The sequence below is a fragment of the Gigantopelta aegis genome, chromosome 13 (assembly GCF_016097555.1).
Source record: "Gigantopelta aegis isolate Gae_Host chromosome 13, Gae_host_genome, whole genome shotgun sequence".
Lineage (NCBI taxonomy): Eukaryota > Metazoa > Mollusca > Gastropoda > Neomphalida > Peltospiridae > Gigantopelta > Gigantopelta aegis.
The window spans coordinates 25,272,490-25,286,463 of record NC_054711.1 but is presented as its reverse complement, the minus strand read 5'-3'; the positions used below and the strand labels follow the sequence as shown (position 1 = coordinate 25,286,463).

The 13,974-nt window shown below is 42.2% G+C and overlaps 1 protein-coding gene across 1 annotated transcript in view; it reads left to right on the top strand.

Annotated features, from left to right (window-relative positions):
• The first annotated feature begins 6,059 nt into the window (after positions 1-6,059).
• Positions 6,060-13,974, top strand: part of LOC121387855 (potassium voltage-gated channel subfamily H member 8-like) — a 246,029-nt gene continuing 238,114 nt past the window's right edge. The window contains exon 1 of the mRNA XM_041519084.1: positions 6,060-6,814. Coding sequence (XP_041375018.1) covers positions 6,739-6,814 — 76 coding nt within the window. The 5' untranslated portion in view covers positions 6,060-6,738. The remainder of the gene's footprint in view (positions 6,815-13,974) is intronic.

The following is a 13,974-nucleotide window of genomic DNA, read 5'->3' as shown; positions in this document are numbered from 1 at the left end:
AACTGCCAACTTACGACGGGTTCGTTCAGATTAACAACTAATGGGTTATACGATGATAATCGGGTTATAAGAGCTCTCAGATTAGCAATTGGACAGTCGTAGAAGTCGTGACAGCGGAAAATTTGTCAACTTTCTGCTGACAGTTAGTAGTCTGAATTTGGAAGTAGACACAGAACTTTTTTCTTTGGTACAATGTAACCTAAAATAATAATTTCATTAATTTTATTTTCATGCGACACACACCTCAGCTACCTAGACTGTGTATCCAGGACAGAGAAGGAAGGAAATGTCTTATTTAACGACGCACTCAACAAATTATTTTACGGTTATATGGCGTCGGACATATGGTTAAAGACCACACAGATATTGAGAGAGGATACCTGCTGTCGCCACTTCATGGGCTACTCTTTTCGATAAGCAGCAAGGGATCTTTTATATGCACCATCCGACAGACAGGGTAATTCATACCACGGCCTTTGATATGCCAGTCGTGGTGCACTGACTGGAACGAGAAATTGCCCAATGGGCCCACTGACGGGAATCGATCCCAAACTGACCGCGCATCAAGCGAACGCTTTACCACTGGGCTACGTCCCGCCCACTGTAATTAGTGAGAGAAAGAAAGAAAGAAAGAAATGTTTTTATTTAACGACGCACTCAACACATTTTATTTACGGTTATATGGCGTCAGACATATGGTTAAGGACCACACAGATTTTGAGAGGAAACCCGCTGTCGCCACTATATGGGCTACTCTTCCGATTAGCAGCAAGGGATCTTTTATTTGCGCTTCCCACAGGCAGGATAGCACAAACCATGGCCTTTGTTGAACCAGTTATGGATCACTGGTCGGTGCAAGTGGTTTACACTCGGTTCAACGATAAGCACATACATTGTACATAACAACTTAGTTTTAAAAAACAAAAATGTATCTGATCTGGCTGAACGCAGCTCTGATTTAAAGAACGTTGTAGTTTCGTCAACTCTTAGGAGCGGGTATATGGTTTTTCTAGGGAGACGTCAGCCTTTAAAAAAGTGAGTCAACAATATTCCAAAGTACAATGATAGGCCTATGTATTACACGTATTGTGGGTCGAGATTTAGCTCAGTCGGTAGACCGCTCGCCTGGGTGCTTGTGTCGTGGGATCGAATCCCCTCAGTAGACTCAATGTCTTATTGGGAGTTTTCCCGTTCCAACCAGTGCACCACGACTGAACAAAGGCTGTGTCATGTACATTCCTGTCCAGGGAAAGTGCGCATAAATAATCCCTTGCTACTGATGGGAAAATGTAGTGCGTTTCCTTTTAGACTCTCTCTCTCTCTCTCTCTCTCTCTCTCTCTCTGTCTCTCTCTCTCTCTCTCTCTCTCTCTCTTCTCTCAGGGGAGTCTCTCTCTGTCTCTCTCTCCCTCCCTCCCTCCCTCTCCTCTCCTCTCTCTCCAGGATCTCACCTCCATCCCGTCCTCTCTCGTCCTCATCTCTCTCTACACCCCTCTCTCTCTCTCCTCTCTCTCTCTCTCTCTCTCTCTCTCTCTCTCTCTCTCTCTCTCTCTCTCTCTCTCTCTCTCTCTCTCTCTCTCTCTCTCTCTCTCTCTCTCTCTCTCTCTCTCTCTCTCTCTCTCTCTCTCTCTCTCTCTCTCTCTCCCTCCCTCCCTCCCTCTCTCTCTCTCTCTCTCTCTCTCTCTCTCTCTCTCTCTCTCTCTCTCTCTCTCTCTCTCTCTCTCTCTCTCTCTATATATATATATATATATATATACACAATGTATATACATAATATTCGACATCCAATAGCTGATGATTAATAAATCAATGTGCTCTACACGTTTGTAAGACTGGTGTTTCAAAGGCTGTGGTAGGTGCTATCCTGTCTGTGGGATGATGCATATGAAAGATCCCTTGCTATTAATGTAAAAAATCTCTCGAGTTTCCTCTCTAAGACTTCGTGTCAGAATTACCATATGTTTGACATCTAATAACCGATGATTAATAAATCAATGTGCTCCAGTGGTGTCGTTAAACAAAACAACCTTTAACTTGTTGTAAATTTATCCATTATGATTATTATCCGTAACAGTAATTGTGCGACTGCAAAACCTCTCTCAGTTGTTTACGACTGTTTTACGGTCGATTTTGATTATTAAAATTAGACATTAAAGATAGTTTCCTGTTTAAAATATCACTGTATAAACAAAGTGTTTGCTCTCGTCCTAATGTTTGTAGTAGTCCAACTTTTGAGTTTACCTTTAGGGCCTCCACGAGTCCAAAATATTGGACTCGAGTACCCAAGGGTCAAACTCGACTAGCACTCGAGTACCTAATACTTAAAACACAAGATGATAATGAGACTAAGGAATAAAGAAAAATTGCGTTCTGCATCTTTAATTCCAGCGCTGAACATGGATGCCACATCATACAATTGTACTACATTCTACACATTCGACTTTTGCATTCCATCCATGTCTCATAGCTCAATAATGTAACTTGTGGTAGGCATGAGGCCAAATGACGTAGACAAATATGATTAAACGACAGTCACGGGTACTCGAATCATGTGAACGGACTAGAGTCTTGCCAGACTCAGCCCCTGCCCGATGACTCGTGTTTTCGTGGATACCCTATTTACCTTCCAGCAATACATACTGGTTACATACTTTGGATTAAGGTCTCACTACACAGATATCATCTGCCATTGAAACCCATGTTAAATTGCCCAACTTCAAACGAAGATTGCCAATAGAACAGGTTCTCGTTGGCACTAACAACATACACCATTGCGAACATACATTATATAAGCATTTATTTTCACTCCAAAATTGAGAACATTTCCGTCTCAGTTTTTGCTATATAACCGCATCTAGCTGTAGTACCGGTCCGAACAGGTGGTTCATTAACCGATTCACTCCGGCTGTCACTTGCGCTGTATACCCATGTCCCAAAAGGTCGATGCACAATATTACAAAATAACATGGGCAAAATACAGCCAGAAGGTTTACCATTAAACATACATATTGTTTTAATTCTTCACCATTTCCTAGAAGTGAATATGTGAACCATAACATGTGTCCCAATTAGGAACTATAGTGGACTCTCACCCGGAAGTGATCTGTGTAGTGAGACCTAAACCAAAAGGATAGCAAACAACACTCTAGTCCGTGCCACAGGGAACGTCTTATTTCATAATATGAAATTTACTACAAGTTATTTATTTCTCAGCAGATTGTTATGTAACTTGCACACAAAAATAGTAATTTTGTGTTATTCCAAAACACTTTTACTTGTCTTCTTACGTCAAAACAAACTGAAATGATTGACAAAAAAACCCCAACATTCTTGTAGGAGGATGGGACGGGCTATAGTTACTTAGCATGCACAATGCTGCAATTTTCTACTAAAATTAAGATATCTGTAAGCTGCATAACGTCAAGATTCGTCACAAACATTTAATTAGTTTAGCTGATCGCACATTTCATTTCATTTCATTTTGAACGAGTTATTTTCGTGCTTATATCCAATTGAGTTCAATCACATTGTCCTGGCCACACACCTCAGCTATCTGCGCTGTCTGCCCAGGACAGTGGGTTAGTTGTTAGTGGTTTGTGAGAGAGAAAGAAAGAAAGAAATGTTTTATTTAACGACGCACTCAACACATTTTATTTACGGTTATATGGCGTCTGACATATGGTTAAGGACCACACAGATTTTGAGAACAAGAGTTGAATACAAGAAAATACAAGAAAAACATCTGTGTACATCAATATAAAATACAAATCAAAGAAGTAAGATAAGAAAGACAAAAGAAACGAGAGAGAGAGAGAGAGAGAGAGAGAGAGAGAGAGAGAGAGAGAGAGAGAGAGAGAGAGAGAGAGAGAGAGAGAGAGAGAGAGAGAGAGAGAGAGAGGGGGGGGGGGACCCGCTGTCGCCACTTCATGGGCTACTCTTTCCGATTAGCAGCAAGGGATCTTTTATTTGCGCTTCCCACAGGCAGGATCGCACAAACCATGGCCTTTGTGGAACCAGTTATGGATCACTGGTCGGTGCAAGTGGTTTACATCTACCCACTGAGCCTTGCGGAGCACTCACTCAGGGTTTGGAGCCGGTATCTGGATTACAAATCCCATGCCTCGACTGGGATCCGAACCCAGTACCTACCAGCCTGTTGACCGATAGCCTAACCACGACGCCACCGAGGCCGATGAGAGAGAGAGAGAGAGAGAGAGAGAGAGAGAGAGAGAGAGAGAGAGAGAGAGAGAGAGAGAGAGAGAGAGAGAGAGAGAGAGAGAGAGGAGGGTGTAGTGGCCTTACACCTACTCACTGATTTGTAAAAACTCGCTCCGGGTGGAAGCCGGTACCGGGCTGCGAACCCTGTACCTAACAGCCTTATGTCCGATAGCTTAACCGCGACACCACCGAAGCCGGTTGATCATACAACTTAAGCGTATTCGTTTTATAGTTTCTGATATGAAAGTAAAATTTGTTTTATTTAACGACGCCACTAGAGCACATTGATTTTTAATCTTATCATCGGCTATTGGACGTCAAACATATGGTCATTCTGACACTGTTTTTAGAGGAAACCCGCTGTCGCCACATAGGCTACTCTTCTTTACGACAGGCAGCAAGGGATCTTTTATTTGCGCTTCCCACAGGCAGGACAGCACAAACCATGGCCTTTGTTGAACCAGTTATGGATCACTGGTCGGTGCAAGTGGTTTACACCTACCCATTGAGCCTTGCGGAGCACTCACTCAGGGTTTGGAGTCGGTATCTGGATTAAAAATCCCATGCCTCGACTGGGATCCGAACCCAGTACCTACCAGCCTGTAGACCGATGGCCTGCCACGACGCCACCGAGGCCGGTTTCTGATATGATGACCTTGCTGAAGTTCCATGTCGCTAATATGTCACTAATTTGGATTTTGCTAAATTTTAAGATCGCTAATATTTTATAATGTACAGTATCAGGAAGAGAACCAAGAATGACTGCTACATAAAGAATAATACATGAGTGACCGTTAGATACCATTTATCTCGCAACGAGTTGTTTTAAAATGTATCTAACGAGCCAAAACGAGTTTGCTACGTTTTTAAACAACGAGTCATAAATGGCATCTAACGGACACTAATGTACTATTATATTTCTTACATATCCTAAAATAAAACAGGTTTTAAGCAACAAATTTTTTTTTTTGACTAAAACTTATTTACAGCCGCTGACTTACGCTTCACAGACACATGATTGTCACGTTAACTATACGTCACAGTGTAATCCATCTTGTTGTTTTTTATTGGATATATGGCATTGGTGACCTGGTCATCAACTAGGAGCAGCCAGTCGTATGTCTTAAATTGTTAACACGCGTACATGTGTAAACAGGGGCGGGCCGTAGTCAAGTGGTAAAGCGCTCGCTTGATGCGAGGTCGGTTTGGGATCGATTCCCGTCGGTGGGCCCATTAGGCTATTTCTCTTCACAGCCAGTGCACCACGACTGATATATCAAAGTCCGTGGTATGTGCTATCCTGTCTGTGGGATGGTGTATATAAAAGATCCCTTGCTACTAATGGAAAAATGTAGCGGGTTTCCTCTCTATGACTGTCAAAAATTACCGTGTTTGATATCAATAGCTGATGATTAATAAATCAATGTGCTCTAGTGGTGTCGTTAAACAAAACTAATTTTTACGTGTGTAAACAAGTATATGTTATCATAAACAACGTATGGTGTTTTCACCAACGAGTGTGTAAGAAAAAATATTTAGCACAGACGTCAGACTACTAGTCTGGAGAGAAATGTTTTTGTTAGTATGTAATTTTAGTCGCCATAAAGGCTCTGTTAATCGAAATCATCTTACAATGGCTGTAAACTCGGGGAAAGTACCTTTAAAATCGATGCATTTATATTTTGTGACAGCATAGACAAAAGCGACTGAGTCGCTAATAACGTCTGCCTTGCATGACCATTAAAGACTGAGTAATTGGTTGGATACATCGCCGAACCGATCGATACAAAAAATATTGCATAGCGGCTCTCTCATTAGTGCTATTAGTCGAATTAACCTCGGCCGCTAAGATAACTTTATCGGTTATCGCCAGCGTATATAATTATCAATAATTTCTTTATAAATCATAATTCCACGAGCAATGTAACTCCGTAATAGGAAGTAGCACGCGTATGAGTCGCGGCGGCATCCGTAAAACATTTCTTTGATCTATACTCTTTTCTTCTTTTTTTATTTTTTATTATACTTTTTTTTCCTTTTTTTTTTGGACCTCGTGTGATGTCACTGCCACGTGACACCGCGCTCAGTCTGTCAAATCGCGACGGCACTCTTTTGTAGCAACATGTGGTTTGGAGCAATCGGAAGATGCCGAGCGGTTTTAGCCCCGATTAACGTCACGGCTAACTTTCGCTGATCGGAGGTAATCGGAGGTAATCGTTAGTAATCGACATTTGGAGAGAAGCTATGAAACACTGCGTGTCGGAGAACGAAGAACTAACATAGTAGCGCCATGTGGTATTAAAAGAGTTCCAAATACGGATAACGGTTCCTTGTTACAACAGGTGACGCGGTGGTAGTGTTGGCAGGGTGGCACGATGGTTTCAAGACGTCGCTGACGTATCAGTACAATTGGGATAAATCAAACGATAGTGGATTATTCCTTACAGTTGGTTTTGAAGAGAAATAAATAAGAAAGAAAAACAAATATCAACAACAACAAAGGTTGGCTGGATTTTACCAAAATGCCTGGAAGAAAGAGTTTGATGACATCTCAAAACACGTTTTTGGACACAATTGCGACAAGGTTTGACGGAATTCGTAAGTACATGTTTTTTCATCTCTCTGTTTCTCCGTCTCCAACCATTGCAATTGCCCACGGCAGTCGGCAGTGCTGTGAACTTTTTCATTCTCCACGGCACTTTTTTTTGCTGTGGACTATATTAGATTTTTTTTTTCACTGCTTGATTTTTTGCTGTGGACGTTTTCTTAATTGCAGGGGTTGTGTCTGGTCTCTGTCCTCTCTCTCTCTCTCTCTCTCTCTCTCTCTCTCTCTCTCTCTCTCTCTCTCTCTCTCTCTCTCTCTCTCTCTCTCTCTCTCTCTCTCTCTCTCTCTCTCTCTCTCTCTCTCTCTCTCTCTCTCTCTACACTAATAGTATGTCGGTATATATGTCTCTATATCACTGCCTTCCTCCTCTCTGTCTTTCTCTCACACAATATGGTATTGGTCTCTTACAGTCTTAATATACCTTTGTAGAACCAGTTGAATACAAGAAAATACAAGAAAAACATCTGTGTACATCAGTATAAAATACAAATCAAAGAAGTAAGATAAGAAAGACAAAAGAAACGAGAGAGAGAGAGAGAGCGGGGTGGGGATACAGAAGATGAAAAAAGTGGTATACTCTCTTTGTTTCTTAATTGTTTCTTTCTAATACTATTACCTGAATATTATTAGTATTCAACATATGTCATACAGAAATATCCAGTGTTTTGTATTAATGATATGCCAACCAAATAACAAAGTGATATATACTGTAACACAGTTCAGGGACATATCTATCTAAAATAATGCTACATTGTGGGTCAGCAGGGCAGTAAAAAGACTAGAGCTTAGTCAGGGCTTCTAGAATTTTTGACCGGCCTCGGTGGCGTCGTGGTTAGGCCATTGGTCTACAGACTGGTAGGTACTGGGTTCGGATACCAGTCGAGGCATGGGATTTTTAATCCAGACACCGACTCCAAACCCTGAGAGAGTGCTCTGCAAGGCTCAATGGGTAGGTGTAAACCACTTGCACCGACCAGTGATCCATAACTGGTTAACAAAGACCATGGTTTGTGCTACCTTGCCTGTGGGAAGCACAAATAAAAGATCCCTTGCTGCTAATTGGAAAGAGTAGCCCATGTAGTGGCGACAGCGGGTTTCCTCTCAAAATCTGTGTTGTCCTTAACTATATGTCTGACGCCATATAACTGTAAATAAAATGTGTTGAGTGTGTCGTTAAATAATATTATTATTATTAAATAATATTTTTTAAAATGTACTAGCCACAACTAAAAATTCACTAGCCCTACTTTACTTTAAGTTAATACAATTTTCCAAAATAATTAGTAATAATCAGATATGTCACCTAAAGAGGGAGATGGAGCTTAAAAACACTAACATTGGAGGATTGGGGTGGGGGCAGGACATTCATATTTACAAAATAGACTTATTTAACTGCAATAATTGGCCCAAAACATTCACTAGCCGTCGACCATGGCAATAGATGTTATTTACTAGCCCAACATTGAATATCACTAGCCATGGGAGTGGGGATACCATAATCTAGCAGCCCTGTTGGGCATTGCAATAGTAGTTATTTACTAGCCCAACATTGAATATCACTAGCCATGGGAGTGGGGCTACCATAACCTAGAAGCCCAGTTGGGCATGGCAATAGTAGTTATTTACTAGCCCAACATTGAATATCACTAGCCATGGGAGTGGGGCTACCATAATCTAGAAGCCCTGTCGGGCATGGCAATAGTAGTTATTTACTAGCCCAACACTGAATATCACTAGCCATGGGAGTGGGGCTACCATAATTACTGGCCCAGTTGGGCATGGCAGTGGTAGTTATTTACTAGCCCAACATTGAATACCACTAACTATGAGAGTGGGGCTACTATAATCTAGAAGATCTGTCGGGCATGGCAATAGTAGTTATTTACTAGCTCAACATTGAATATCACTAGCCATGGGAGTGGGGCTGCCATAATCTAGAAGCCCTGGCTTAGAGATATATAGTTAATTCTCTAGTTAAATATTGTTGCAGTTTTAAACTTCAAGTGGTTTTTTCTTCTGTTTTGTGGCATGCAGCCTTGAACGTATAAAAACTTATTCAATATAACAAACTGATTATAAAAAATCAAAGCATACAATCTGGAGTTTCTGTTGGTGGATTTAACATATCCTCGTAGCTCAGTGGTAAAGCACATGCCTGATCATGGTCGGTCTAGGATCGATCCCCTGTCGGTGGATTTAACATATCCTCGTAGCTCAGTGGTAAAGCACATGCCTGATCATGGCCAGTCTAGGATCGATCCCCTGTCGGTGGATTTAACATATCCTCGTAGCTCAGTGGTAAAGCACATGCCTGATCATGGTCGGTCTAGGATCGATCCCCTGTCGGTGGATTTAACATATCCTCGTAGCTCAGTGGTAAAGCACATGCCTGATCATGGTCGGTCTAGGATCGATCCCCTGTCGGTGGATTTAACATATCCTCGTAGCTTAGTGGTAAAGCACATGCCTGATCATGGTCGGTCTAGGATCGATCCCCTGTCGGTGGATTTAACATATCCTCGTAGCTTAGTGGTAAAGCACATGCCTGATCATGGTCGGTCTAGGATCGATCCCCTGTTGGTGGATTTAACATATCCTCGTAGCTCAGTGGTAAAGCACATGCCTGATCATGGTCGGTCTAGGATCGATCCCCTGTTGGTGGATTTAACATCTCCTCGTAGCTCAGTGGTAAAGCACATGCCTGATCATGGTCGGTCTAGGATCGATCCCCTGTTGGTGGATTTAACATCTCCTCGTAGCTCAGTGGTAAAGCACATGCCTGATCATGGTCGGTCTAGGATCGATCCCCTGTTGGTGGATTTAACATATCCTCGTAGCTCAGTGGTAAAGCACATGCCTGATCATGGTCGGTCTAGGATCGATCCCCTGTCGGTGGATTTAACATATCCTCGTAGCTCAGTGGTAAAGCACATGCCTGATCATGGCCAGTCTAGGATCGATCCCCTGTCGGTGGATTTAACATATCCTCGTAGCTCAGTGGTAAAGCACATGCCTGATCATGGTCGGTCTAGGATCGATCCCCTGTCGGTGGATTTAACATATCCTCGTAGCTCAGTGGTAAAGCACATGCCTGATCATGGTCGGTCTAGGATCGATCCCCTGTCGGTGGATTTAACATATCCTCGTAGCTTAGTGGTAAAGCACATGCCTGATCATGGCCAGTCTAGGATCGATCCCCTGTCGGTGGATTTAACATATCCTCGTAGCTTAGTGGTAAAGCACATGCCTGATCATGGTCGGTCTAGGATCGATCCCCTGTCGGTGGATTTAACATATCCTCGTAGCTCAGTGGTAAAGCACATGCCTGATCATGGTCGGTCTAGGATCGATCCCCTGTTGGTGGATTTAACATCTCCTCGTAGCTCAGTGGTAAAGCACATGCCTGATCATGGTCGGTCTAGGATCGATCCCCTGTTGGTGGATTTAACATCTCCTCGTAGCTCAGTGGTAAAGCACATGCCTGATCATGGTCGGTCTAGGATCGATCCCCTGTTGGTGGATTTAACATCTCCTCGTAGCTCAGTGGTAAAGCACATGCCTGATCATGGTCGGTCTAGGATCGATCCCCTGTTGGTGGATTTAACATCTCCTCGTAGCTCAGTGGTAAAGCACATGCCTGATCATGGTCGGTCTAGGATCGATCCCCTGTTGGTGGATTTAACATCTCCTCGTAGCTCAGTGGTAAAGCACATGCCTGATGCGTGGTCGGTCTAGGATCGATCCCCTGTTGGTGGATTTAACATATCCTCGTAGCTCAGTGGTAAAGCACATGCCTGATCATGGTCGGTCTAGGATCGATCCCCTGTTGGTGGATTTAACATCTCCTCGTAGCTCAGTGGTAAAGCACATGCCTGATCATGGTCGGTCTAGGATCGATCCCCTGTTGGTGGGCCCATTGGGCTAATTCTCGTTCTAGCCAGTGCACCATGCCAATGATCAATAAATCAATGTGCTCTAGTGGTGTCGTTAAACAAACCAAACCAAACAAAATTGTTGATTTCTCTTAGATTTCTTGTTTATATCCAACGAAGGTTTAAGGACGCTGTCATGGACACACACACATCAGCTACCTTGGCTGTGGATCCAGGACAGATGGATAGTTCTTCGAGAGAGGGGGAGAGGGAGAGAGAGAGAGAGAGAGAGAAGGGGGGGTGAGGAAGGGAGAAGGAGGGAGAGAGAGAGGGGGGAGGAAGGGAGAGGGAGGGAGAGAGAGAGGGGGGAGGGAGAGGCATAGAGAGATAGGGAGAGAGTTGGGGTGGTGGGGTAGAGGTACACAGGTAAATATTATTTGTACAGTCCTAACAAAATTGATAACTTAACGTCTGCTTTATACAAATCAATGTTATCATAACGGATGGGTTTTTTTGTTTGTTTTTTGTTTTTTTGTTTTTTTCAATTATTATTATGAGTATTATTATTATATTTATGATTTCTGTGTTTTATACAGAGTATAACTGATTACTGTCTTAAGATATCGGCTTTATCCTGCAAATGTTAGAAGGCAAATACGGTGATAATGAGATATTTTAAAACAGTATGTAGGCAGTTATTGTTTTATTATTTTTACCGGCGTCATGGTTAGGCCATCGGTCTGCAAGCTGGTAGGTACTGGGTTCGGATCCCAGTCGAGGCATGGGATTTTTAATCCAGATACCGACTCCAAACCCTGAGTGAGTGCTCCGCAAGGCTCAGTGGGTAGGTGTAAATCACTTACACCGACCTACAATATTTATACTGCCAAAAGAAAATAGTTCTTAAATAACAACAATTTATTTTGTTTATTTTCAATATTGTCATTAAACTGAAACATACGTATCAGGGTTTCTGCCAGAGGGTAAAACGGGTATGGCACCACACCCAAATATGTTTTGCAGATTTTATTTTTTTAAAGTTATCCTATTGACAAAATTTATTACTCTTATCATTACTGTATGATTTTCTTAACCTTAACCCTAAACAGCTGAACAGGGTTGCCATTTTTTTTTTAAACATTCTAGAACCCCTGCAAATATTATGCATTTTTACATGTAGGTATAGGTAGAATGATGGAAATATATGCCAGGGCGGAACGTTTAATGCGGAACACTTGATGCACAGTTGGTCTAGGATCGATCCCCATCCATGGGCCCATTTTAGGCTATTTCTCGTTCCAGCCAGTGCACCACGACTGGTATATCAAAGGCGGTGGTAAATGCTATCCTGTCTATGGGATGGTGCATATAAACGATCCCTTGAAACTAATGGAAAAATGTAGCGGATTTCCTCTCTATGACTGTGTCAAAATGAACATATATTTGACATCCAGTAGCTGATGATTAATAAATTAGTGTGCTCTAGTGGTGTTGCTAAACAAAACAAACAAACAAACTATTGTTTTCAGGATTTACTCCATGCAGCACTGGGTAGTAGTCTTCCCTCCACCCCCTTGTCGTTAAACAAATATTCCTTTCTCTTCCTCTCTGTTTTTATATGCAGTTCTAAGACTCACTAATTAAATGAGTATGGCAATGTCCTCCTAACGATTGCCGTAAATAAATTTGTTAGTGAGACGAGATCTGGAAAGCATGATGTTACAAACATGACTCAGGAAAACAAAGAGCCACCCTGCACTACTATACACGAGATGAAACCTGATAACCTAGGCAAAAAATAATAAATGTGTAGAATGCATGAATAAATGATCCCTTGCTGCTAGTTGACGCCATATAACCATAAATAAAATGTGTTGAGTGCGTCGTTAAATAAATTCCTTCCTTCCAAATAGCCGATGTGTATTTTTGTGCTGGTGTGTCTTTAAACATTCATTCATTCATTCATTCGTTCGTTCGTTCGTTCGTTCGTTCGTTCGTTCGTTCGTTCGTTCGTTCGTTCGTTCGTTCGTTCGTTCGTTCGTTCGTTCGTTCGTTCGTTCGTTCATTTATTTATTCACCCACCCCCACCACCACTGAAAAATATATTGAAAATTTGCTTGGATAGGGGGTTGGGGTTCAGACCAACCCCCTCCCCACTTCTACACACGTGCCTGCTACAACAACAACTACAAAATCAATTTTAAAAATACTTCTCGAAACAAAGAACTTCAAAAGAAAGCATCAATACAATACAAAAGAATTCCATGACGCTGAACTACCATTACAATATACACCAAACTTCAAAAACCAATTCATACATTGATACGGGGCGCAATAGCCCAGTTTTGTGGTCAGTCTGGGATCGATCCCCATCGGTGGGCCCATTGGGCTATTTCTTGTTCCAGCCAGTGCACCACGATTGGTATATCAAACGCTGTGGTATATGCTTTCCTGTCTGTGGGATGGTTCATATAAAAGATATCTTGCTATTAATGGAAATATGTAGCAGGTTTCCTCTCTAAGACTATATATCATAATTACCAAATGTTTGACATCCAATAGCCGATGATTAAACAAATCAATGTGCTCTAGTGGTGTCGTTAAACTTCTTCATAGATCGACACATGTATTGTAAACTATGACAGATACTTACAGTAACAATAATTTAAAATAATAAGCGATAACCGGAAATGTCTACTGCATTCGTAACCTGCGGGGGGTGGGATTTAACTCGGTTGGTTGAGTGCTTGCTTGGGGTGCTTGCATCGCAGGATCAAACCACCTCAGGGGACCCATTCAACTGATTGTGTTTCTTCTTGTTCCAACCAGCGCACCACAACTGGAAAAGGTCGTGGTGTGTGCTTTCCTGTCTGTGGGAAAGTGCATATAAAAGATCCCTTGCTGCATACGGAAAAATGTAGCGGGTTTCCCCTGATGACTACGAGTCGGAATAACCATATTTGATGATTAATTAATCAATGTGCTCCGTGTCGTTAAACAAAACAAACAAACTGGTAACCCGTAATATTGTTGCCACTTCTCCACCACACCAACGAGGAACAGCAGTAATCAAGACAATGCTACAGTTAGTTGCCACTTCTCCACCACACCAACGAGGAACAGCAGTAATCAAGACGATGCTACAGTTAGTTGCCACTTCTCCACCACACCAACGAGGAACAGCAGTAATCAAGACGATGCTACAGTTAGTTGCCACTTCTCCACCACACCAACGAGGAACAGCAGTAATCAAGACGATGCTACAGTTAGTTGCCACTTCT